A 27,985-nucleotide genomic window follows, 5' to 3' on the forward strand; every position below is an offset into this window, starting at 1 on the left:
CAATCAACATGACTTTACCATCATAGGACTATGTCAACATCTTTGTGTGAGTAAGTATGTGCAATTAGCCCAATGTTAGGAAATTTGTTCAAAAAAAACAAATTTGTTTTTTATATATTTCAAGAATTTATTGAGGAAGTCCTGTCAAACAGAAATAGGAATTGGAAATACCCCTAAGTGCTTTCAGCAGAGATTTTATCATTGTAAAAGATTACTGCATCATCCTGCATTTTTAAAGGGATAGTTCACAGAAAATGTTGACCGAATTTTAATTTTGGGCGAACTTTGCCTTAAAAGCACATTTTCCAGTAAAGAATTCGCTTCATTGAGCATAACTGCATAACTTAATTCTCTTATTTAAACTAAACTCTTTTATTCTTGCCAAATACCCCAGAATAATTAGGCTCACAGACCGGTGCATTCAGTTCTCTCGAGTGGGATAACAATGCTCTCCTGTAATAGACAAACTTGTCAGAATAACACGATTTTTTTTTTTTTTTTTTTTGAAGAACATGCCAACGCGTATTAAACTGTAGAATTTGTTCAAAGTGAAACTACCAATGTTTACGTGTTAGTAACGGGGGCTATTTGCTCGCTATTTGAGTGAGGGATATTTGTTTGAGCGACTGGCAACCCGGTGGCCGGCGTTTTAATGTGACGTATCTTGTGCTGTGCGCCGCCGTGCTCCTCCAGATAACCAGAGGTATGTTTCAGTGTTGTGTAACTGTTGAATTATGTTGATATTATTTCCAATTAATGTATTGTCAATCAGTTTTTGAGGTCACGAACAAAAACATTTTGTGCATATATGTATATACGTCTGCCCGCGCAAAAAGTGCTATGGTGGTAATAGCATGGTACAGTGATGTCATATTATACAATGTAACTTTGCTACGTGATATTAAATTATTTACCATATTAATAAAAGCTACGTCAAAGTATTCAAACAACGCCATGTTAAATGTCTAAAAAAACGCGCTAGGACTAATACTTCTAACGTTACTTTCAGTTACAAAACAAGCGTTTTGTAACACGTCTTATAATATATCTATATATAGCTATAGCTTGAGCGATAAAAGTTTCTTTGTAACGACGAATTTAAATTTATTACAAATTCACGACAATCCGTCAAAGGAAAATGTGTTTTGTAACTACTCATCATTATGTAATTACGCTGAGTCTTCAAAAGGGGGCACAACATGACAAAAAGTCACAATGTTTTTGACAACGTAACGTTACAGTACTTATGAAATATTATGGCACCCACATGGCCACAAACTATGCAAATAAGAATAGTTTAATTAAATAATCAGTTCATATGTCATTTTAATTATTATTTTGCTAAACTTCTGGGCAAAAATTAAATGAGCCAAGCAAGCCAAATATATGGCAAAATATTTAGTGGTCTTATAATTTTCTTAACCATTTTAATCACAAAAAATATTGTCAGGAAACTGGCATGAATTGGTTAAATACTGCAGATAAAGTAACTTAGCATGGAGGTTACTTTATCTGCAGACAGTTTTTGGTCCCATTGACTTCCATAGTGTATATTGTTCCTACTATGGAAGTCAATGGGACCAGAAATTGTCTTCTAAATATCAGAAAATCGGCTGAATGGATTCGAAAATGGTAAAACTCAACTGTTTAACTGTGGCGGAGTTGTAAAATGTGCCTATATCCCAGAAAAGTGGAGTATCCCTTTAAATTTAGCCAATTTCCTGACCAATAATTTGTTGTTTAGACAATTAAAACTTTGTGCTTAGCCCATTTATTCTTTTGCCCATATATATATATATATATATATATATATATATATATACAGATAGATTGTACGTTCTATCTGTGTAAGTGACTTATTTATGTGTCTATGAATGTGAAGTGAAGGCTGTTTTTGTGTAAAGTGATATGTCTTGATGTTGTTTTTTAGAGTCAGTAAATACTTTCAGAGTTACTTCAGTCGATTATTAACTAATAGTAAGTGATGAAAGCAATCTGTTTTTGCAGACATTTCTCTTTTCTGATTAATGTGAAAATGGAGGACGCTGAATCCCAGCTGCTCTCGGATCAGGATCAGACTCCGGAGCCTCTCCTCGGCTCTCTGGACATCTTCCTCTTTTCTCTAATCGCCGGATTGCTTATCTACTGGTTCTTCTTCCGAAGACAACCAAAGCCTGTTCCGGAGATGAGGCCATTCGTTGCTGTGTAAGTGTCTGATTTTAACCCCCTCCCCCCTTCATTCGTCCTCAAGGGGGGGAATTACTCCCACACAGATTTTCCTGCATGGCTGAAATGCAGGTCAGAGCCATGTTTTGTGAAACACAATCACAATATCTGTGTTCCAGCCCACAAAAGTAACAAAATAGCTTTTGCTTTACAGTCCATGTATGGGACGCTAATATTTTTGTTGGACTTCCAGTTTATAGTTCTTCTCCCTGGGAACATTTGGCCTTGTTTGAACAAAGCATGGTTTCTGCACCATGAAGCACTTTGTGGTTCAGTCGGTCATGGGTTCCAGCATTGCAAAGTGTTGACATCATGGGACTGAGAGTATATGTGCGTGTGTTACGTTCGATCTCAGCGTTATGGTCTGTGGCAACTGAGACACACTTCATATACACCCGGGTTATGTGTCAACAGCTTAGACTACATTGTTTACGAGTTTTCATTCATAGATGCGTCAAGTTGGTAAATTAATTTCCTGTCTGGTTTTCACAATGCTGAACAAAAGCATCAGTGCCGTGGTTAACATATCAAACCGTGAGGTAAACATAGATGGTTTTATTATATATGAGCACTGTTTGTTCAGATGGAGTCACGGGATGTTATTCTTCCTGAATGCTTCCCATAATCCTGGCTTGTCAATTGTGGTGTTGTATGTTAAACTTGTGACCTATTCACCCTTGCAAACAAAGAAAGCCCTGATGACTCAAGCTTTGAGGTATACTAGTACAGATTTCTGAAGGATCATGTGACACTGAAGAGTGATGGCTGCTTTGCCATCACAGGAATAAAATATTTCACACTGTTTTACTGTATTTTTTTATCAAATAAATGCAGTCTTATTGAGTATAAGAGACTTTTTTTTCAAAAGTGGTCTGGGCAAACCTTCGAACGGTAGTGTACGTGCGTGGTCTTTCCTTGTAGACGTCATCACCAAATACAGCAGCAATACATAAAGAGTAGAAAAAGCAGCAGGAAATGATGTGTAACTAAAGAACTATAGTGTCAGGAAGAGATGTTTAGAGAGCAGGAAAGGATTTCTCTCCGCTTCCTGGTTCACATTACTTGTGTTGAAGGATTGCTGCCAGTTTAGGCCATCTTGAATCACTCCACTTCTCTTGTTCCTTTAGTTGTTTTAATCAAATGCATTGCTTTTGTGACATCTGCAGTGAAACACATTTGTATTTAACAAAAAATGCAATCTGTTGGCTTTTGTTTTAGTGCTCGTTTGTATTTTATTAGGTTGGGAAAGGGTTTGCATTGGCAAGATTTTATTTATTTATTTATTTACCTTTATTTTTAGCAGGAAACAGTCCCATTGAGATTCAGAATTCGGAGTCCTTGCCAAGACAGCAGAATATAGTTCCATATTAAAAAATACATATACAAAAAAAAGTACATTTTGTACAATTTACATAATCTCAACATAATTACCCGCAGCTCAGTAACAGTACATACGCATCTAGTATTCAAATCCTCCTTTTAAATTGAGTCATTGTCGGAAAACAGTCAAATTTTAGCTGATTTTGCAATTTACACCAGGAAAACGGTGCAAAAACTTTAAAGGCATTTTCACCAAGGCATTGTCTATGGGTGTTTAAGGTTAAGGGGGTTCACTAACAGAGATCCATGGGAAATGTTAGATATTCATGTTGCTTTGCAACGCTGTGCTCTGGCCAGATGGCGTGAGAGAGAGAGAGAGAGAGAGAGAGAGAGAGAGAGAGAGGGCGAATGAGCCTGCCTCACGCCCCCTTCCCTACGCTGAAGATCTATGTGTTTCCTACAGATCCTCCTAATGAACTTTTACAGACTTTCTTAGGCTGTCTGAGCTCTTGATCCAACCCTTTTAGAGACGAAAGTGCTCCGTATGCAGAACTCTTAAGGACAGCGTCTTTTCCCCAGTCATGGGATGCATGTTCTCTTTGCCTCAGGACAGACTGGCCGCCGCAGAGAGGTTAGTCCGGGACAAAACGGATGTTTCTTCTGTTGTCGTTTATGGTTTTGTGGAATTGCTTTCGCCCCTAATGATTGCTTATAGTTTTGTTTTGTTCACCTGAATTAATTGTTTTGTCTTTCTACACTGCCACAAAGTTGTTGTATCAGTGAATGGCAAAATGAGGTTCTAATCTGGTGGAATGCTGCGTGGATTCTGGATGAGAATGACTAAATTGTTTCTTTAATGTGGAATTATAGTGAAGTATAGGGGAGGACTCCATTGATTTGCACTGTGATTTCTTGCCAGTCCAATGATGGTCGTTTAGTCATTTGATAGTTATAGTAGTTGATAGCGACGGCCACCATATCGGCATCGGCTGATATCGGTTTATTTTAATGTCATCATTATCGGCCCAATAGGAAAATTTGTCTGATATGTTAAAGCCGATATATAGCGTATTATCTCCTTCAGCTGAGACTCTTTATATGCACACTGTTCAACATAATGAATGCTTTGAATTGCTTGAAATATGATTGGAATCACTTCAAAACAGGAAAATGTGGTTCAGTCTGTAATATCGGTTACATAAAATTATAAGAAGAACATCATAATTATGTGTTTGGGATGTGACTTTTACTGGTGAGGCTTTTGTTTTTGTAATCAGGCTCTCAAAAATTACACACAAATTTGGATTTGCAGTTATCGGCCGATATATCAGTTATCGGTAACGGACAAAATGTTCATATCGGTGCATCCCTAGTAGTTGACTTGTTCATTTGAATGAATGGACAATACTGTTCAAAAGTTTGGGGTCAGTAAGATGTTAAAAAAACAAGGCTATTGTTGAAACAGTAATATTGTGAAACGAAATTTTAAAATGTAAACTATTCCTGTGATGGCGTTTGTCTTCAGTGTCACATGATCCTTCAGAAATCATTCTAATATGCTGATTTGGTGCAAAGGAAACATTTCTTATTATTATAAATGTTAAAAACCATAAAGAACAACATGTGTTTGAGAATTTCTTAAGAGTAAAAAATATATATTTGCTCATATATATTTTTTTTATTTAGAAAATTGTTTTCTCAGTTTTATTTAACAAATAAATGGCATTTTAAAAATAGCAGAAATTTTTTTTCACTTTGTGCTCTACCTTCTGTTTTTCATCATTGAATTTGCATAAAAGTTTGCGGTTTTCGTTAGTTGAACAATGACCGAAAGCAGACGTGTTCTAATGCTGTGGTGCTCTCAGAGGGGTGTGAACTTCAGGAAGTTCTCCTATGTGGGAAAAGGCCAAGAAATGAAAGGCTCAATCCCCTATTCATTACCAAAAGAATTGGTCTGGCATGCTTTACAGCCTTTTCACATGTGTGTTCATTCTTTCTCTCTCTCTCTTCCTATTTCTTTTCATAGAACGCCACAAACACGTGAGACCAGCTTTATTGAGAAAATGAAGAAAACGGTGAGATTTACAGAAACATTTTACCACCATAGAAATCTAGTCCAGTTCGAAAGAGTTTAAATAATTGGTTAAAAATCAATCCCATTTCTTGAAACAATGAAAGAAAGTTCATTATGTTTGATTTCTATGTCTCTTTAACTTCCCATTCTAGAACCGAAACGTTGTGGTGTTTTACGGATCCCAAACGGGGACTGCTGAGGAATTTGCTAACAGACTGGCAAAAGATGCCCATCGCTATGGCATGAAAGGGATGGCCGCTGACCCAGAGGAGTATGACATGGTACTTTTGGCTATTATTGCTGCGTGTTTGACAAAGACTAATGAAATCAATCAATCAATCAAGATCAGAACGGTTCTATACTTTTGTCAACTCTCGATGTCTCGCGTTCACAGTCCGAGCTGTCTAGACTGAAAGAGATTCCTAATTCCATGGCTGTGTTCTGCATGGCAACCTATGGAGAGGGAGACCCCACAGACAACGCTCAGGAGTTCTATGATTGGATGCAAGGGACTGATGACGATCTAGAGGGGGTCAATTTTGCTGTGAGTAATAAACCAACATCAGAATAGTGCATTGGAAGCCAGTGTGTCTCTTTCTTACACTCTAAAAAATGCTGGGTTGTTTCAACCCAAATGTTGGGTTAAAAATAGGGCTGTGCACAGATTAACTGCGATTAATGGCATCCAAAATAATAGTTTGTGTTTACATAATATATTTGTGTGTGCCGTGTATAATTATTTTGTATAAATAAATACACACATGCATGTACGTATATTTTTAAGAAAGTGTGTTATAATATATAAATTATTTATATAAAATATAGATTATCTATTTACATATATGAAGAGTTCAGATGCAAAAGCCTCTAAGTGCCATTTGAAATTTTCTTCTAGAATGATCATTTTTATCAAGCTTGTATATTTAAGTTCAGTAATTTCAGTTAAATTGCAATGAGGATTACCTATTAATTGTCATTTAAGTGAAATTACTGAACTTGAATATATAAGCTTGATAAAAATGATCATTTTAGAAGAAAATTTCAAATGGCATTTAGAGGCTTTTGCATCTGAACTCTTCATATATATATATATATATATATATATAGTATTTACGTGCAAATAATTCTTATATATATATATATATATATACAAAATAATTATACACAGCACACACACATATATTATGTAAACACTTTTATTTTGGATGCCATTAATCGCGATTAATCGTTGTACAACCCTAGTTAAAAATGTAATTAAAAAATTTACAGATGAAAGTTGAAGATTTTAAATTACATTTGTCCATATTTGACCCAAATTAGAGTTAAAACAACCCAGCATTGTTTAGAGTGTAGGTTAATAAACTGAGCTTAAGGCCGTGTGTCAACCAAAGTGTTTTTCCACGCGCCTAGCATATGTTTTCAATTGTTTTCAATGGGAGCGCCGCGTTTTTTAAACGCCATTAGCGTAACGAGGCGCTGAGCGTTTTTTTGTGTTTTTTTTCCACGCTGAAGCGCTGAGAGCTCGGCGTTTTTTTACTGGTCGCTGAGAGTTGAAAATATTCAACTTTGCGGAAAACGCAGCCTCATCACTGTCACTTTTTACCCAGCCGTCCAATCACAGTGGAGGAGGGGCGGGGCTAATAATACCACACCGACCAACTGTCACAACATTTTTTTCTGTACAACGACATCAAACAGCAGAGCTAACTGATCAACATGGATTAAAAAAATAATTTTTCAGTATGAAACAAATTAACTGCGAAATCAATTGCGCTGCGGAAATTCTGTATTATAGCAACGAAACTTGCCAAAACTGCTCTCAAGCGCCCAAAGCTAGGGGTCTTCAGCAGAGCGTCACTTTGGTGGACACACGGCCTTAGAGATTGCATAGGACAGCCTTCCATCTATGGGCACCCTCCAAAATTCCTGGCCTTTTTATGGAGTGGTACCTATTTCCTGTGCAGTCAGTGAAGTTCTTCTTAACTAGCCTGCGCCCGAGGCTGTCCCATAGTTAAGGGGCCCATGGAATCCTCATCAGTTCTCCCTCACCAAATGGAAACATCTGGCCCAGCCAAACAAAGCTAGAGCTCCATCCCAGCGGAACCGCTCTCTTAGCGGGACTATTTCAGATGGAACTGGATCATTGGATCTTCTGTTCCTTTGATTCGCTTGAGTTGGACCTGTATTCTGGATGCAAGCTTTGTGGTTTCAGCACTGGTGTTCTCAGATTCTTTTATGTGGTTGTAGTGGGACAGCGTGATGATAAAACATGTGGTTGGAAACATCGCTGCAGTGCGTCTACAGTGCTACAAGACTGCGGGGACGGGCTAGATAGGTAGAGGAAGTTAGAAGGAGCATGCGATATTTAAATTCTTTTGCATTTCAGTTAAATGTATTGAAATCAGTTTTAATCATAAATATAAACTAGAGCCAGACCGATATATCGGCCGATATTAGGCATTTTCCAAAATATCGGTATCGGCAGTTATAATGGCCGGGTTAATGAATATTTCAAAAATAAAATAAAAACGGACGAAACACGCTTCAATCATCTCTCCTTGGCCTGTTATGTTTTACAATTTGCAGTGTGATGTTATCCATTGCTAAATTATGGCTCATCATAGACTTGCTAACCACAAAGCTAGCTAATGCCACTATCATCAGTGGAAGACCGCTAACGTTAACATTAATGAGCTTGGAAACCACAATGAACTTTTTCTGCCTAAATAAAGTAATGATTACTGTATTTATAACTAGCATATCTCTAGTTACAGTCCCTGCATTGTAAAATGTAAGTTAGACTTTCGAGGAGTGAACATTTAGACATAGAGAAAAAAGTATCTTGTGCATAAAAGTTAGCTTTTCTTTTACACGTGTGTGAAATCCAACGACGCCAAGTGTGCGTTGCAGACTGTTTCTACACATTATAATATAAATAACCGTTCTGTAATGGATTTAGAATCGCTAAATAGTAGGTTTTAGAAGGCAGGCAGAAACTGATGATTGAAAATGATTTGATGTAGCTTGATGGAAAGAATTTAGGTAAAGGGATAAGCAAGCTGACATTGTAATTATAAGGTAGCTTATAAGGCAATGTAGGGACTAATTATTAATTTATTTATCAGAACTTCAATATATTTTGATGTTGTTACAATAAAAGAAACAAGTTTCTTTTTAAAATGCTTTATCATATTATTTTAGTCAAAACTCATAAATAACTACAAATAACTATGTTAGGGAAATCTGTTAATGTTTTGTTGCGCGTTTCTGAAAAAATAAAATAAAAATAAAAATATCGGCCGATATATCGGATTTTAAAACCCAAAAATATTTGTATCGGTATCGGCCTTCAAAATCCTTCATCGGTCGCGCTCTAATATAAACTCTCCGGACACTTTTAGGTGTTAGGTACACCTTGCTAGTACTGGGTTGGAGCCCCTTTTTCATTCAGAACTGGCTTAATTCTTCAACAAGGTGCTGGAAACATTCTTTGATTTTGGTCCATATTGACATGATAGCATCATCACGCAGTTGATTGAGATTTGTCGGCTGCACATTCATGATGTGAATCTCCAAAGATGCTCTATTGGGTTGAGATCTGGTGACTGAAGCTCACTTGAGTTTAGTGAATTCTGTCATGTTCAAGAAACCAGTTTGAGATGATTCGAGCTTTGTGACATGGCACGTTATCCTGATGGAAGCAACTATAGTGTCGTGCAGGTATGACGTCACTTTCTAGGCCAACCGGCAGTTAGCATCACACTTAGGGGTGCACGATATATCGGCCAGCATATCGGTGTCGGCCAATATTTGCTCATGTTTATGTTATCGTTATCGGCCCCATAATAAAATTTGGCTTATATATTAAAGCTGATAAATAATGAATTAATTCCTTCAACACTTGACACCTGAGACACTTAAGATGTGCACTGTTCAACATGATTGATCTTAATTGCTTGAAATCAAAAAGGAAAATATAGTTAAGTGCAAAATGTCATATCAGCTACATGAAATTATAATGAGAACATTACAATTGTGTTAGGGGACGGATTTTATTTGTGAGACTTTTGTTTTTGCAATCAGGATTTCAAAAATTATATAAAAATTGGATTTAGATTTATCGGCCGATATATCGGTTACCGGCTTTCAAATATAAAGAGTTATCGGTTATCGGCCAAAAAGTTCATATCGGTGCATCCCTCCCTAATCACACTGGTTCCCTCAACAATTACACATACTACGATTTGGGATGTACTAATTCTATTTTCGGGTATTATTTAGGATGGATAGTTTGCGAACTGGGATGCAGCATCAGTTTCAGTAGGAGATCTTTTTAAACTGGAGAGGACTTAAGCACAACTTGACAGAGGATTAAACTTTTATTTCAAAAGATCAAGAAACACAATCAGTTTAATTGATGCTTAGCCTTTAAAGTTTCGCATGTTTTGATTATTTCTTTGTCTGTTTGCAGAGATTGAATGACTTTTGCCCTTTTTTTTCCGTTTTTTAGGTGTTTGGGTTAGGTAATAAAACATATGAGCACTACAACGCCACGGGCAAATACACAGACAAGAGGCTTGCTGAACTTGGTGGGAAAAGGGTCTTTGACCTGGGCCTCGGAGATGATGACAGCAAGTGAGTGATTAAAAACCCCATTTTGTCTGGTTTTAAGTCATTTTCATTGCCTGTCCTGATTATTTAAGTCATTTTTGAAGCTTGGAGGAGGATTTTATCTCTTGGAAGGAACAGTTTTGGCCTGCGGTATGCGAGTTTTTCGGTGTGGAGCCCACGGGAGAAGACGGCAGGTATTATTTTCATTTTATTTCTTAAAATTCTTCTAATTTAATCACTATTTTTCAACAGGATGTATGTAGTCTTGTATTGGTAGGCAAGGTATTGTATAATTTGAAAGAACATGCAGGCCAGCTGTATCAGATTATCTAGTTCAAACATGTTTATTTGATGGGTATTTTGTGGCCAAACAACACATTCAGTGTCTCATCTCCATATTAGAGGGACCAAATCCATTTATCATGTGCTTCCATTACAAAATCCTCCCCTTTCCTCCTTTGAATAGGTTTTTGCATCATCATAGGTGTTTTGAATGCTTTAAAAGCAGGCTGGGATGAAATCGCCAATTCTTTTTATGTTCTTTCAGCATTCGCCAGTTTGAACTGGTGGTTCACAATGACATCAATATGAATCAAGTGTACGTCGGAGAGATGGGGAAGCTCAACAGCTTTCAGACACAGAAACCGTGAGTTCAACTAAGCGATCGGTTGACACATCAGGCATTTTAAGAGAGCCGCTGTTTATCCTCGATCAGAGAGTCATTTTGATTCTTCCACTGTAAAATGACCTCCTGTTTGTGAATAACACATTTCTAGGATTTTGAGTTCATATACTGAAATTTGAAAAGCTTTTTATCTGATTGCATTATTCATTTTGATCTGTGTAGACCGTTTGATTCAAAGAATCCTTTCCTTGCTCCTGTGAGTGTTAATCGTAAGCTGAACGAAGGAGGAAACCGTCATCTGATGCACGTCGAGTTAGATCTCACCGACTCTAAAATCAGGTACATGTGATAACTGACTCGTGAAAACATTTCCAGGTCACCCCCAAAGCAAAAAAAATATGTTACATAATTATATATGACCCTGGATCACAAAACCAGTCACGAGTCGCACGGGTACTGTATATTTGCGGCAGTAGCCAACAATACATTGTATGGGTCAAAGTTATCAATTTCTCTTTTGTGCCAAAAATCATTAGGATGTTAAGTAAAGATCATGCTCCATGAAGATATTTTGTAGATTTCCTACCGTAAATATACAAAACATTTATTTTTATGAGTGAATGCTCCACATTCGTGAACTTAATGGAAAACTTCAAAGGCGATTTTCTCAATGTTTCGATTTTTTTTTTTTTTTTTGCATCATCAGATTCCAGATCTCGGCCAAGTAAAATGACAAATCATACATCATTATGGAAAGATTATTTATTCAGCTTTTTCGTGATGTATAAATCTCAATTTAAAAAAAAAAATTACCCTTGTTTTTGTGGTTCAGGGTCGCATAATAATATGTGTAAAGAAAATAACACTTTACAATAAGATTTAATTTGTTAATGTGTGATCTAACCATGAACAATACATTTGTTATTGTGTTTGTTAATAAAAAACACAGCTATTCATTGTTTGTTCGTGTTACTTCACAGCCTATTAACTAATGTTAACAAATACAACTTTTGATTTTAAGAATGTATTAGTAAATGTTGAAATGAACATTAACTAAGAGATTGTAGAAGGACAGTTTATTATTAGTTACTGTTTAGTAATTAAGTCTTATTGTCAAGTGTTACCATTATTTTTTATTATTGATCTATTTTTATATTCCATTCCATATAATATACATACAGTTTTATTGATTTTATTAATGACACATATTTAATTACACTTCATATTAAATATGACTTTTTTTATTTGTATTAATGGCTGAAATATATAACCCATATTCTTGATAGTGTTCACGAGATTCACTCATATTTGTGTACATGATATTGATTTCAACAGTCTGAACAATATCTCCATAATATTAGAGCATTTTAAAAGGAAAATAAAACAGTTTGAAATCACTTCTACAAATAGCGATACACTGTTTTGTATAACATTCAAAAGTAAGTTTGCATGCAGACTGTACATACAATAGTATGTTGTTCACTATTGAGTATGTACTGATGCAGTGTACAGTGTTTTTTTTTAATGTTTTATGTGCACATATTAATAAATTGATAACCAAACCTGGCAGATATGATGCTGGAGACCATGTTGCTGTTTACCCCACAAATGATGCTTCGGTGGTCAACAGACTAGGAGAAAGACTTGGAGTGGATCTCGATACTGTAATCTCTCTCAAAAATCTGGATGGTATGAACTAAAATATAAGGTGGCATGAATAATGATGATCTCTGTTATGTAGTCATGCGATTTATAACATGCAATTGTTGCTAATAATGTTTCAATTCTGCAGAGGAGTCCAATAAAAAGCATCCGTTCCCCTGTCCAACCACGTACCGCACGGCGCTGACCCATTACCTTGACATCAATAACATGCCCCGCACAAACGTGCTGTATGAGCTGGCGCAGTACGCCTCCGATCCCCAAGAACAAGAGAACATGCGCAAGATGGCGTCCGCCTCCTCTGAAGGAAAGGTTTGGATCATGTCATAATCAATGCTGTAATGTCTATAGTAAAACATTTTCATAAACATTTTCACATTTGAAATAGTTAAACCCCAGGTAAACAAATATATACTGTGTAATATTTAAAGGGATAGTTAACTTTGAAATGAATTTTTGGTATGTTTTAGCTTACCTCAAGGGCATCCAAGATGATTTCCGCAGTATTTTCAATTTTGATATTTTTAGGTCAAACCGTTCTTGTCTGTCAGTCATATAATGGAGGTCTATGGTCACCACCTCAAAGAGCATGCACAGAGAAGTCCAGATTAAACATGATTTAATGACTCGTAAATGCAAGTACACACTGATGGCCTAAGACACGAAACGAGCAGTTTGTGTGAGAAAACGAACAGTATTTATATAGTTTTTGTTATATCGCAACAAAGCGCCCTCAGATCACTTGGACGTGGCTATGATTGCAAGAGGTAAAAACGATATAAATACTCTTCGTTTTCTCACACAAACCGCTCGTTTCGTGTCTTAGGCCATCAATGTGTACTTACATTTACGAGTCATTAAATCATGTTTAATTTGCACTTCTCTGTGCATGCTCTTTGAGGTGGTGACCATAGACCTGCATTATATGACTGACCTAAAAATATCAAAATTGAAACTACTGCGGAAATCATCTTGGATGCCCTTGAGGTAAGCTAAAACATTCCAAAAATTAATTTCAAAGTGAACTATCCCTTTAAAAGCTCTAACATTGTGGATCCTGATTAAAAGCGATGCTAACCCCGCTTTTAAATTACAAGTATGAAATGTTCTTTTACCTGGGGTTAAAAGCGAGGTTTAAACCAATGATAACCCAAGGGTTACGAACAGTGTGAAAAGCTCTCAGGAGTATTTTGTGCTCATTTTAGGCTCTCTACCAGAGTTGGGTTGTGGATTCGGAGAGGAACATACTGGCTATCCTAGAGGATCTCCCTTCCCTGAACCCTCCTATAGATCACCTGTGTGAGCTGCTGCCTCGGCTTCAGGCTCGATACTACTCCATCGCCTCCTCCGGCAAGGTCAGATCCGCAGTTTTTCCGCAGAAAAATTTGAGTTTGTCTCTCTAACTTTGTTTATTCTCTTTTCAGGTCCATTCAAACTCTATCCACATTTGTGCTGTTGTGATCGAGTACACCACCAAGACAGGAAGAGTCTTCAAAGGTGTGGCCACTAACTGTCTCAAGAACAAACATGTGACCGATAACGGTCACAAGCCCACCGTTCCCATGTATGTTAGGAGATCCCAGTTCCGCCTGCCTTTCAAAGCCAGTAATCCTGTGATCATGATCGGGCCTGGAACCGGCATCGCCCCCTTCATGGGCTTCCTCCAGGAGAGAGCATGGCAGAAGGATCAAGGTGTGGCTTGACAGACACAACATGTGTACCATAATAAAGCAAAGGTATCTCACTCAGTTTTTGCTCTCTGTTGCAGGGAAGGATGTTGGCGAGACGATACTTTACTTTGGCTGTCGCCATAGGAACGAGGACTTCCTGTATCAGCAGGAACTGGAGGATTTTGAGAGGGCAGGTGTGCTGACACAACTTAACGTTGCTTTTTCCAGAGACCAGGAGCACAAGGTGAGTGACATGGACGTGCTGAAATTAAAACCCTGCTAATAGCGATAGGTTATGGCCGCCACACGTGTCTGAAGTTAAAATTCTTGCCACCTTATTCCTGACCAGTGTTGGGTAAGTTACTCTAAAACTCTAAAAAAGTCATTAATTTTAAAAAATGTAAAAAAAAGTAAAAAATTGAGTAAAAATTATTTATTTAAAATTAATTAGTTAATTAGTAAATTAATTGGTTACTAATTACCTCTTCAACAGTGTAATTAGATTACTGTACTGATTACTCTCTCTAAAAAGTATTTAATTACTTTTAATTACTAATTACTTTCAAAATCCCATATCAATCTCAACCAGATGAATAATACAAGGATAGACATGAATCTGTTTTAATTCTTTCAAATAAATACTATAAAATTGCATGAATTATCCTTAAACTGACCAAGGTGGAGAAGGTTACATTATAAAAACATACTTTTTAGCATCAGACAATACATTTTTGGATGTTAAACCCACTATTGTTTTATGTCTGATCTCATGACATTTCACACTTTTTTTCATACATATTTTACAATAATTCATACGAATTTGTACGAGTGCGGTCGTGCCATTTAGACACCTCATAAAATGCATACGAATCGCTGTGAGATCGGATTGATCTATACACAGTATTTACCTCAATTACATCAGAAGTAACTGTAATTAAATGAAGAGTAATCCCTTACTTTACATTTTCAAGGGAAAAGTCATTAAATTACAGTAACTAATTACTTAGTAATTAGTTACACCCAACACTGTTCCTGATGACATTACTGCGTTTTGAATTATGGGCGGCACTTCCGGTTTGGGGAACTTCGATTCAAAAAGGCTAAAACGAAAAATTTCAAATCTTAAGGTTGCCCTACAAATAAAGCTGATCCGTCAGTTTGACTGGATGAGCTGTCAATTTTCCTTCATGATTTATTTTCAGACATCATGAGAATAACGTGTACTTGGTATTGTGTTCGTTCGTAGAGCGAGCCTTTCTCTGATTGTTGTACAGCTTAACGGACGTTACACCCATAATCTGCACAAAGCGTCATGGGGCGTAGCAATAAGGTGGATACTGTTGTCTAAAAAACAGTTGTGACAATTTTAACATGCTATATAAAAATATCTGTGAGGTATTTTGAGCTAAAACTTCATATACACACTCTGGGGACATCAAATACTTATTTTACATCTTGAAAAGGGCATTATACCACCCCTTTAACACGGTTACATTCACACACAGTGTGAGATAAGTTAAGTAATGTGATAGATGTGGTAACTAGAGAAGACCTGGCAACCCGAATACCGCAACACTACTGACTCCGTGATCGGTAGATCGGTGGAGGGTAGCGGATCAGACAAAAACACATGACAACATCAGTTTAGGGCTGCAACTTCACTTTTTAAATGACAATATTCATGATTTCTTAAAGGGGGGGTTGACTACAATTTTCACTTTTTTCATTGTAAATAGTGTGTAATGTTGCTGTTGGTGCATGAACAGTATCTGCAAAGTTGCAGCGCTGAAAGTTCAGTGTAAGCAGAGATATCGTCTTTTAAAAATCAGGAAGTGTAAACGCCTACAAAAACGACTCGATTGGGACTACAGCTGGGTTTTAGACGTCACTAACCCACACACACAAATGCAAAAAAGGACATGCGCATATTTCTGCGGTTCGTCGAGTGTGTTGTGTTCACGCAGCTGTCAGGTCTTCTGTGTTCGAGCTTCCCACGGTCGGACGCTGTACTTCGTCAACAATGGAAACAATTTATGTTTGATTATGTTCCTGAAAATGACGATCGTAATCTAGCTCTCTGTGCTGCGCATTTTACGGAAGACAGATTCCAGAATCTCCACGAATTCAACACCGGATTCAACAAGAAACTGTTACTAAAACATGAAGCAGATCTAACTTTAAAACCAGAGGCAGCAGTTGTTGGGCCACAACCTGTAAGTAGGCGAAGACTTCATCCTTTTAAATGTATTTGCATGTATAATTCCAGACGTAGCCTTGTTTTATATATTTTTTCAAATGCCAGCGCTGGCTTTATAGCCACTATAGGCTACTAGTTATGCTAGTATTTTCTGTCTACGACAAACGCGTACAAACATTATGGACCTGAATTTTGTATAAGTACTAATGTTTTAAACTTATTGTCATGTATATATGCTTTATGACGTTACTGTATTTTCGATTTGATCAAGAACGTAAACTAATGCCACGCTGTTTGTGTTGAACATTAGTAGCCAGTCAGTTGCTATTGTTGCCAGTCAGATGCTATTGTGTAAAAACAAACGTGTATAAAGTTAAAAAATGTAGCTAGCAAATTATAATTCAGAAATGTTTAGTAAGAGCCGTGTGTGGTGAGGTTCTGCTTGACTCTTTCATCGCTGCTTTCTTGGTCTTCTGATACTGCAGTTCACACCATTATTTACATCTGAGCACAGGCACGTTTCGCCCGTAAATGTAATGGGCGTTAACCTTCCGGACAATGTGAGTGACAGTTTAGCCAATCACAACACACTGGCCCAAACTAACCAATCTGAGCCCACTACGTGTTTCTGAGGGAGTGGTTTCATAGAATCAGGAGTCGACCGCTCGTTCATGGGACAGAGGAGAGCGTGACTTACAATAAAGCTGAAGTTTATGAAAAATAAGACTTTTTAAAAAAAAAAAGAAAAACCACGAAAACATGTTATATTGCATCCCATAAACACAATCATGCAAAAAAAAAAAAAAAAAGCAGTCAACCCCCCCCCCCTCGTAAACTTGACCAATCGTTGTTGTGTATAGTGCGTCTTACACTAGTTTTCAGAATGATCAGAATAATAGTTTTGAAGAAACTGAAAAGTAATTCTGTGGACTATCCTTTTTTTTTTTTTTTGCAGATCTATGTGCAACATCTTCTGAAGAAAAACAAGGAGCAGTTGTGGAAGCTCATTCACTCAAATAACGCCCATATCTATGTTTGTGGGTAAGAACCAGAGGTTTCTGCTACCACACGTTGAATAGACGAACAACATTCTTATGAGAACAGTCCGTACTAGTTGTTAACTGGCAGGATTGAAGTGGAACAATAATTATAGTGTTACCATGCTAGCATAAAATGGTAAATAGTGGCATTCTTCAATATAACTGCATCTCTTTCCAGCGTCATAATGACATGCATATTTAATGTGAATATGTGTCCTTGCAGAGATGCACGTAACATGGCTCGGGATGTTCATTCAGCCTTCTATGAGATTGCAGAGGAGATGGGCGGCATGACACACACTCAAGCTGTGGACTATTTCAAGAAGCTGATGACCAAGGGCCGTTACTCTCAGGACGTTTGGAGCTAAGCTTACTGATAACTCTAGACGTTTGGAACTAAGCCACTTTACCTCAGATGATCATTTCTTCAAAAGCAAGAGCTAAAACATCGAGTTTGCCTGGACTGATGGATTGCTGTCAGGTTGTTTGTCTCGGTTATAGACCATTTCACAAGATGTAAACAACACTGGTCCAAAAGTTTCAGTTTGTAACTGTTTTCTTTATTTCACATGTAAAGAAAACATCTTAAAGATGTTTGTTTAACTTTTTGATTCAGTTTTAAATGTTCTGTTGGTTGTATTTTATCCCAGCTTTTATGTAGTGCTAAAAAACTGAAACAGGAAGTGCTTCTGGACCAGTGTTGTTTACATCTTGTGAAATGGTCTATACAATAGTTTTGATGAACTAACATAATGCACTTGGCCGAGATCTGAAAAAAGCAGTCCAACGTTACACAAAAGTTTAACATTCTTCCTTTAGATGAGTAACAGGAAACTGATTTGACTGAATTTGAGCCGTGGATGTTGGATGTGTACGCAAATGTAGGTCATGGATGCAAAATATTCCTTTGCTTCTTTTTTTGAGTGAGGCCTTATTAAAAATGTTCATGTATTCTGTCATACTGATTGTTTTAGCTCTCTGTGAAATGTGACGTACTGTAAAACTTTAGATTTTGTTTTTGTGACATTGTTACTACAACGTGTTCACCATTTTATGTCAATCGTGCTATGTTGATATTGTGCTTTCAAAAAGTTCTGCCACTCATTTTAATTCTATGCATTATTTAACACTAGCTTTGAGTAGCAATGAATGAGAAATTATGCAATCAACATGACCTCCATTATTGGGTGTTACATTGTGTTAGTCCATTTTTACAATTTTAAGCAAACAGGTCAAGTTTTAATCTGGAGGAATATATTAAATATATGTAACCGATGCATTTATGAAAAGAAATGTAGGTTCTTCTCTCATTCTCAAAAATGTTCTCCTTTTCACAGATTTCTACAAATGGTTATTGACTCAATTCATCCCTCTGGTGAGCCAAAGCTGCAATTGCAAAAAAAAGGTTGAGCATTATTATTATTATTATCTTTTTTTTTTTTTAAATGACAAGCTTGCGTTTGTTTAATTTTAAAACTTAATAAAACTTGCTTGGGAACTGAATTGTCCTTGTGATATCAAATATGTTTAACATTGTGATTTTAATAATGCAATGTTTGAAAATAAATATAATATGCTCAAAACCCGCTGGCCCAAAAAAATGTGTTTGTCTGGACGTGCTTAAAAGTGCCATATGTAATAATTGAGGTAAAAATATTCAAAAAATGAGCAACACGCATCAAAATAATGAGAAGAAATAAGCGCAATGATGTCATTAAAAAACTGACAAGTTATAGTGCTGCCGAGATATAAACCTAAATTAGCATGCTACATTACTAGCCCCGGCCCGGCAGGTGTCGTATTACCAGTTTCGGCCATGGGAGGCGGTATGCGGGCGGGCAACATAACCACCAGCCAAACTGCAGTAACCGAGTAAGTCGCGCCGGCTTGTGTGTACTACATTTCAGTTCAGGGAAGAGTTCAAAAAATGATTTGTCAACATTATGCCTGAGGAATACATTTTGGTAAGTTGTAGCATACTATATCTTTCAACAGTGTTCATGTTCTTTTTCCATTAACGTTAGCTAGTAGAGATGATCGGTTCACGTGCGCTAGGGATCTGTGGTGTAACATGTACAAGCGCCAAAACGGTATTTATTGTTTAAATTGCGTAATAAAATTGACAGAATCTGAGATCTTAACTAACCTGCTTGCTAAATGTCAATTGCGTGTGTCTCACGGTGAATTTGTGAGAGTTGGCAGCTCTGAATGGCGCTAGCTTGATCAACATCAGCGAATGCCGTCTGTCAAATTAATTCAAACTAAAAATAAAAGTGTAATATGAACAAAACGAATACCGTAAATTTTAAATAATAGCCCAGGCTTTTATTTTCCCATATCGTCGAAATGCACCAGCTTGTTTTTGAGACAGGCGTCTATGAGGCGATCTTCATCATTTAGTGTTGAGATGTTGTTCATTGAGTCTCTGATCTCTAAAAATCTCCAAATGCTCCACGTGAAACTGCGGTCTTCCAACCTTTTACTGTCGTGTCAAATGATTTGAATAATATGCGCAAGAAAGAGAGAGCAAAACTGCGCTCGCTCGTGTTGTTTGAAGACGTGAGAGTGCGCGCGGCCGCGGCACAACTCCCTTTCTGGAGGTATACTGCCCCCATCTGTTATGGAATATGATTTTATTTTATGTGACAAATAATTACTGCAGTATAAAAAAAAATGCACAAAGAATTTATGCAAAACGAATACATATATATATACATACAAAGGTTTCACTCATTTAATTCTTTAAAGTACAAAAAGAAAGAAATGTTCTGTATCAAAACAGCAACTGTATAAAATAAAGAACAAGTTAAACATCACCCAGGTATTAAAGATGGAGGCATCAAGAGTTCTGGGAACAAGATATGAGGTATCTAAAGAAGAAAACAAACTGCAGCTAAGGCATCCAAATCTTAGGATGAGAAAGAGACAGAAGTTCCAAGAGGATTTGTGGGAAATCCAGGCACTCCAGCCTCAGACTGCGAGACCTGAGGTGTAAACGGCACTCCTGGCTGAGGTAGTTCACTCAAACACTGCTCTGCTAAATTAAACGGAGGCCTGAACTGATGCTGAGCATATGGGGACAGGGGCATCCACGGGCCGCCGGTGTGATGGCTGTGCCCGTGGTGATGCCCATGACTATGTCCGTGATTGTGACCAGTGCCGACTCCAGTGTGAGGGGAAGGCGATGTGAACTGCTGTTGAGGGTACAGTGAGACGGGCCAACCATCGAATGTGTTGGGCAGGCTTCCTGCAGCTGGACCGTTTACTGGGGCGTACGCCTGGACTGGGTATGACCCTGGTGGAACGTCTCTGGAATTACAAAGGTTATAAATAAGCACAGTTACTTATGTACCAGGGTATCTGCTGTGTTTTAAACAACTTTAAAGGGATAGTTCACTTTGAAATTCATTTTTGGTATGTTTTAGCTTCCATCAAGGGCATCCAAGATGATTTCCGCAGTAGTTTCAATTTTGATATTTTTCGGTCAAACCGTTCTTGTCTGTCAGTCATATAATGGAGGTCTATGGTCACCACCTCAAAGAGCATGCACAGAGAAGTCCAAATTAAACATGATTTAATGACTCGTAAATGTAAGTACACATTGATGACCTAAGACACGAAACGAGCGGGTTGTGTGAGAAAACGAAGAGTATTTATATAGTTTTTGTTGTATTGTTATATCGTTTCTGATTCTGTTTTTTCTGTCCACAAGTTTCCGTCTTTTTTAAATGATCTTTAAGACCTTTGTTAAGACTTTTTAATGACATTATATTTGCTAAAACTGAATTTAAGACTCTTTAAGGACTATAAAGGACCTATGTACTACAACTTATAAGACCCACGTCCTGTGTTTATTTTATTCTTTGTTAATTATTATACTATAAGTTTCAGTGATCACTCACGTGAAGTCAAGTGGCTTTTTGCGTTCTTCGGCCGATGCAGGGATGAACTGGACACCAGGAATCTGCTTTAACAAGCGAAAAGGGAACTTCTTATCCAAGACGGAAGCTCTAGATTCTGACATCTCCAACAATGAAAACCATCCCAGTCCATCTGAAAGTATTAAGTTAAGGAATAGACTTGAAATCCACTACAACATAGGATTGTAAGCTTTAAAATCCAGGTCTGTATTTCCAAAAAACATGCATTTCAGAATTAAGGATACATAAAATTCCGGTGATGATGGCCAGGACGTTACACATAAAGACAGTGTTTGGAAAGAACAGAGTTATAATTATTAGAATAATCCAGGGTAGAGATGCAGTAGGCACACTGATGCCCATAATATATGCCTTCTTCATGGAGGAACTGATGGTTATCATTCCCAGGACAGAGAGAGCTAATGGGGTGAACCCATTCACTGAGCTCCTACTGGACGAGGAGAACAGCAGTGACTCCAGCAACACATGTAAGAGTCCACAGATGGACGACAACAGCAGTGACCGGTACAGGAATCTGACAGTCCCAATTCCTCTTTCCAGCCCACTGCAGGGAAACACCATCAGGATGGCACCCAGGAAAAAATGGATCATATTCTTGTGGTATAGGAAATAGGTGAATAGTTTGTAGACTGTGAAGAAAGGGGACAAAAATTAAGCATTATATATAATTAATATTATATATTTTTCATTTTATATGTATATATATATATATATATATATATATATATATATATAAAATGAACAAATATTATACATTTGTATTGTGTGTGTATACATTGATGGTGCTAATGCAGTAAATGGATTTACATAGTTACATAAAAACATTATTTCCGAAGTTATTGTGTAAATGTGATTATTTTTATTTAAGTAATTTTATTTAAATTTTCATTTAAATAATTAATTTAATTTTTATTTTAAATAATGAAGCCTGCAAGGCTTCAAATAAAAGCATATCCCATCAATTAACAACCGTGTAGCTCACAGTAACCCTGTCTTTATTGGTTTATAAGTTATCATGGAAAAAAAAATCTATTCCCTTATGAAAAATTAACAGGATTTTTACTTCTGGAACCAGTATGTTGCACAGTAGTAAATCACAGCAGTTGATTTGTTCATGAATAGTTTCTTTGTGAGGCCTTTATTATGTATTTCTATGGCCGGAGACCATGAGACCCTATGCAGATTTTCTGATTGGCCAACATACGTGAGAGGGGGCGGGGTATAAGTAATTTAAGTTTCAGTCATAGAACATTCGTCTCATTCTAGCACTTTTTATTGGACAAAAATCTGTCGACAATATTTATAGCCAGTTTCCCTGAAGAAACATTATATTTTAAATGCACTAAAAGGGAATTTTGTCAACGTTTAGAAGTACACTAGCATATACTTGGAACCAGAGGTAGCAGACATGGACGAAACACCATACAACTCTCATTTTGAGGTTTTTAAGGTACGACCGCCAAACATAACATGATTGACACATTCATATGTTAATTAAACAACTCTTACCATGGCCGCTGATGACAGCACTGGACTCCAGACTGAAAAAGTGCTCCGAGAGATCATAATAATATGGTATGAAGCTAAAAACACATGACAGCACAATCACAAATACTATCCCAAATGTTAACTCTAAATCCGGTGCAAAACCCGCAAACGTCTGCTTCAAGTTTTTCAAAGTGTTAAGCATTTTCAGTTCGCAGTATGTGCTCAATTTACAATACAATCTTAAAGAATAATTATTTCCGTGGAGCGGACCCTTATCGTGCTTTTACTGCACTCGAACGGCAACTTCCGCACTACAGGAAAGGTTAATCAAGGGGATCAAAATGCGCAGCTTTTGCGCAGTTTAGTGCCAACTATTTGTCAGCCTTGTTTAGTGTCATATATTCACAAATTACTTAGATTAGAATATATACTATTAAAAGTGGCCACTGAAAATATTACCTTTTTAAAATTTTACTCATAGTTATTATTGTGGCTCTGTTCTACTCGATCTATCTATCTATCTATCTATCTATCTATCTATCTATCTATCTATCTATCTATCTATCTATCTATCTATCTATCTATCTATCTATCTATCTATCTATCTATCTATCGAGAAAGAGAGAGAGAGAGAGAGAGAATGTGAATAAAAAATATATGTGCAAAATAAAAAAAAAGATACAAATATAGCTGCGAGCAGCGATGAAGGGCCCAAGCCGGTGGCACCGCAACCCCGGTTCCTTAGTTACCTAAAAGCACCAGGGTGGCCATGCCACTGGCTTTGGCCCTTCATCGCGGATCACAGCTATATATATATATATATATATATATATATATATATATATATATATATATATATATACTGTATATATATATATATACTGTATATATATATATATATATACTGTATATACACATATATATATGAAGCCGGTGGCACCGCCACCCTGGTGCCTTTAGGTTTATTGTGCACGACATGCAAAATGTAACCCTGCTTTGACTGATGCAAGCTCTACAGCACAGTTTATAGTAAGAAAGAATATAGTAAGAAAGAAAAGTAAGCTGTTACTCTGAGATGGTTTGGGAAACAAACATTCATCATGTCGCATTGGTTTTAGTTACTTGTCCTCGAACAGAGCCCTAATCTGTTTATATTTCAGTTACACATTCTACATTGATTAAAAAAGAAAAATCAAATGTGTTTTTAATTCATACAGAAATAAAATATTTATAATTCAGCTGAGAATAAAGTTAGTTCAAATTTTAAGAAAAACAAATATATGATCTGAAATATAGCACATTCATTTTTAAAATTCATTCAGGTTCAATTACCAAAATACAATCTTAATTTAATTTAAAGCAAATAATAAATCTAAAATATATGGGTTATATGCATATTTTGTAAAAAAAGAAAAAAAAAAGAAAGAAAGATATATATCCAAAAACACAAGGCCTTAAACTTTAACAAGGGTGCAACTCTTATCACTACAACAAACATAGTCACACACACAAGTCAAGTCACTTACATTTTAGATGCAATATTGACTTTTTAGATGCAATATTGACTTTCAGCAGAGAAAATAGTTAAACAAAGATCACAGCGACCCATCGCGCATCTCAAAGCAATGTGTTTTCTCATTACTGAATGATTCAGCATTTTGAATCCATGACTCGTTCATTAAGACGGTCATCTGGCGACACCTTATGGTGATTTAGGGTTATGTTTAAAAGTATCGTTCTTTACAGCGATTTTTAATTGACTCCTGTTAAACCAATCTCGTAACATTATTGTGTAACCGATTTAATTTGATCAGCCTTACCTAGGGTAACAGCCCTATAGTGTCTTATTATTCTAAATTATTGAATTTATTGATCAAATTTACTAATGAAAAATTAAGCATACATTTATTAAGACTAGGCTGCCCTGCAGATATTAGGCTACAATATGCAGATTTAAATATACCATTTATCAAATAATCTGTTTATTTTTAGGTTACACATTACATTGTTTAAAAAATAAAAATCAAATGTGACCCGCTCTGGCGAAATGAGTCGGAAGTTGCAACCTTCCATTTTAAGATATGGGCCGATTATGTGGAAAAACCATGAAATAACAAAAAAAAAAAATATATATATATATTTTTTTTGCTAATTTCAAAGAACAGACATTCAAAAATAATCTCACAGGGTTTCGTAGTCGAGATAATTGAGTAAAGGTATTTAAATAACGATTAAAGTTGTCAAAGCTTTAAATTCGCTGAAATAAACATTGCTCTTCTCAACTCCCCTCGTCACCTCTGAGCATTTCCCGGGTATCCCCTGAAACGTTGAACTCACTGGAGGCTTCTAACCTAAACTGCGTGAGTATATTTATCTGCAAGAAGAATATAGCCTATGTAAGGCTGTAACGATCGCGACACTCAGATCCACGAACCTGTGTCGCGGTGTGAGAAGACAGAATCACAACACCGACACGTCCCTTCAACTCCCGAAGTTATCCTTCACGTCCAGACCCAATGCTAGCTACAACATCTTTAAATTACTATTAGTATTATTTAAAGTTAACATTATAAAATACGTAGACTTACACCACAAAACTTAAATTATTACTAATTTTTTTTAAATTGGGCAATTTCAGCATTATGGAGGAGATCCAATTCCCAGATAATTAAATATTTTAATAAATTGGCCTATGTGAACCACACTGCACAAACCAAAAGTAATACTCACCGGATGAAGAAGGGTTGACTCTCTCCAGAACATAAAATCTTTATTTTATTTTCCGTGTTCGCATTGAGGAAAAACAATCCGAACGTGACCGTTCTCTGGAAGCAGCACTAAAACTTTCACATAGCTTAAACATGCAAGCACAACGCCTTTCTTTAAAGTAAATTTCGTTTTAAAATAATTATCTTAATTTAAATCAATGTTTCATCAACCAATTACTAGGATTTAATAATAAGAAATAAATTGCAGACAATAGGCTAGGCCTAATCACGACGCGGAGACGCGCGGCACGTGAACTGAAGCTTGTCTCATGAACCGAAAGTCAGCGTATAAGGTATCCTCACAGACATATATATTGAAATGTCTACTTTTAAACACAACCATTCAAAATGAAAGAAAACAGACTGCTCTCTGCTTATGTGGGCTAATCCGTATGAAAACTGAATTTCTCTCTGACTCCTCTTTAATCTTTCTGATTTTAGAACATTTTTGTAAAAGTGACTTTTTAATTATTTATTTCAAAAAAATTAAAAATAAGTTGAGTTTCAGCCTCGTTAAATTGCATTTATATATGTTAATCTATTTGGTCAAATTAAGCTATATAAAATAAATAGTTTATCCCTTAAAATGCTATGGATTTTGAAAGATATCAACAAAAAAAAAAAAAAAAACGGGCAAAAAAACTTTAAAAGCGATTTTCTTAAGTTTTCAATTGGAAAAAAAGGGCAGAGGACCAGAATTCAAATCTGTATATCTTTACAACCATTCAAGGTATGACCAAGGTATCATTTGAAAGCTTACAGTGTCCTCTTTCCATTAATATCAAAATCTCAATTTTTGAATTTGGGTCACTGTGACTAATTTTGCTGGATCAGGTCGGTCACAAATTTGTTTTTTATTGTAGTATTATTTTATACAGATAATACATTATAATTATATATAATATACAAAATATAACCGTGGGCGCGATTAAACAGTGTTACAATAAAACTCAACATTGTGTTTTTTAAAAATAAATTCAAATAATACAAATCCCGAAATTGCGCACATTTTAAAATTAAACTAAAACTCATGGCTGCACAAGCATTCATAACTGTGCGCGCCAACAGCGAGGAACCAGCAGAACAGAGTGAACGTTCATTCTGTTTAGTTCAATCCTACTTAATAGGAATTTATTTAAAATGCTTGCTCTACTACAACATTAATGTCTTGTGCGGATATCTGTATTTTGACTTTCGGTTTTAAGTAAGCGATTTAAAAGTTCCCGAGTCCCAGCGGAGTCACACGTTGATTAACCGGTGGGAATATACACAATAGGCCTAACTGATATTGAACACAAGAGGGCAGTATAGCACTACGTATGACTCAGATTATTTTTTCTTCTTCTGAATTTTAAAACCATTCTGGCTGTTTTTGAACGTAAACATAATTCTTAAATGAAAAAAGGGGAAAAACTGGTTTAATTATAATATTTGTATAATTTAATTTAGAAACAAATGATGTATAATTACATTTTTAGAAGATATGAGGCTTTTAGTGTTTACTGTTTACTTTTTTGACATTACTTTAATCTTTTGCCAAAGTTGCACATGCCTACTGGCTAATAAATGTGATTTATCTGTCGAGCTATCTGTATCTATCTGTTTCAAGCAATTTCAAGCATAGTCCCAAAAGTATTAAAAAAGAATGTTAAAGTTTGATTTGTTGCCAAAGCAACAGTATCAAAGATATCAAGAATCCATCCACAGGTCTACATCTGCTGTATTTTTACATTATACAGATGAAGTTTGAAGCAAATCGGGTAAAAATAAAAGGGTGATTTCAAAGCATTTTGAAAGTGACACACTTCCTGCTGCCAGTTGGTGGCGCTATAACTTTGACTCACAATAGTCACATCCATGTGATCGTCCTCTTACAGCGAACACACTGCTGAAGTTTTATCAAGATCAGTTAATGTATGCTGAAGTTATAACACACTTCCTGTTTCACGTTTCTCGCCATAATTTTATTTCCTCGCCACGGCCAAACCGTTCAAGATATCAAAAATCCCCTCGCAAACTTTCATCCTCAATGCCTTGACTTCATGCTGACCGAGTTTCGTGCCGTGTGTTTGAATTCTCTAGGAGGAGTATTGCACATTCCATTGCGAGCGTTTTACAAACAAACCTCAATAGCCGACTTCCTGTTTGGCTGGGGTAAAAAGTAAGAGCGTGAGGTATAGATGAAACGATGAGATCAACATGTGTACCGAGTTTCATATTATTACATGCAAGCGTGTTTGATTTATGGACCAAGTGTTCGGACCCCGTTCCAGGGGGCGCTGTCTAGCCCCCCTGCCACACCCAGGTACCATCTTCAGCCCGGCTCTGATGGCTGTGGGATCTGACCTGTGTGCAAAGTTTCA

The 27,985-nt window shown here is 36.5% G+C and overlaps 3 protein-coding genes across 5 annotated transcripts in view; 2 read left to right on the forward strand and 1 right to left on the reverse strand.

Annotated features, from left to right (window-relative positions):
- Positions 1-597: 597 nt before the first annotated feature.
- pora (P450 (cytochrome) oxidoreductase a) lies at positions 598-19,011 on the forward strand. Of its 2 annotated transcripts, XM_039677222.2 has the most exons (16): positions 598-703; positions 2,008-2,205; positions 5,573-5,621; positions 5,773-5,901; positions 6,015-6,164; positions 10,131-10,255; positions 10,336-10,425; positions 10,779-10,877; positions 11,079-11,195; positions 12,427-12,545; positions 12,649-12,830; positions 13,724-13,873; positions 13,943-14,210; positions 14,287-14,432; positions 17,341-17,426; positions 17,649-19,011. In XM_039677222.2, exons 2-16 carry the CDS (start codon positions 2,036-2,038, stop codon positions 17,791-17,793), a joined length of 2,025 nt encoding a protein of 674 aa, XP_039533156.2. In that variant the 5' UTR covers positions 598-703; positions 2,008-2,035; the 3' UTR covers positions 17,794-19,011. The 2 variants fall into 2 exon arrangements, with proteins under 2 accessions (XP_039533156.2, XP_039533157.2); XM_039677223.2 differs by lacking the exons at positions 598-703; positions 2,008-2,205 and adding an exon at positions 3,970-4,177.
- A 1,126-nt stretch (positions 19,012-20,137) lies between these two features.
- rhbdd2 (rhomboid domain containing 2) lies at positions 20,138-23,240 on the reverse strand. The gene is made up of 4 exons (XM_039676735.2): positions 22,876-23,240; positions 21,591-21,995; positions 21,328-21,478; positions 20,138-20,734 (listed from the first exon to the last, which is right to left on the reverse strand). The coding sequence occupies exons 1-4, from the start codon at positions 23,054-23,056 to the stop codon at positions 20,335-20,337; spliced, it is 1,137 nt and encodes a 378-aa protein (XP_039532669.2). The 5' UTR covers positions 23,057-23,240; the 3' UTR covers positions 20,138-20,334.
- LOC120482413 (uncharacterized) overlaps positions 22,615-27,985 on the forward strand; it is a 50,829-nt gene continuing 45,458 nt past the window's right edge. For both annotated transcript variants that reach the window (XM_039676731.2, XM_039676730.2), the window contains exon 1: positions 22,615-22,816. The gene's annotated coding sequence lies outside the window, so the exon portion shown is untranslated. The remainder of the gene's footprint in view (positions 22,817-27,985) is intronic.

The sequence above is a fragment of the Pimephales promelas genome, chromosome 23 (assembly GCF_988280905.1).
Source record: "Pimephales promelas chromosome 23, fPimPro1.hap1.1, whole genome shotgun sequence".
NCBI classification, from domain to species: domain Eukaryota; kingdom Metazoa; phylum Chordata; class Actinopteri; order Cypriniformes; family Leuciscidae; genus Pimephales; species Pimephales promelas.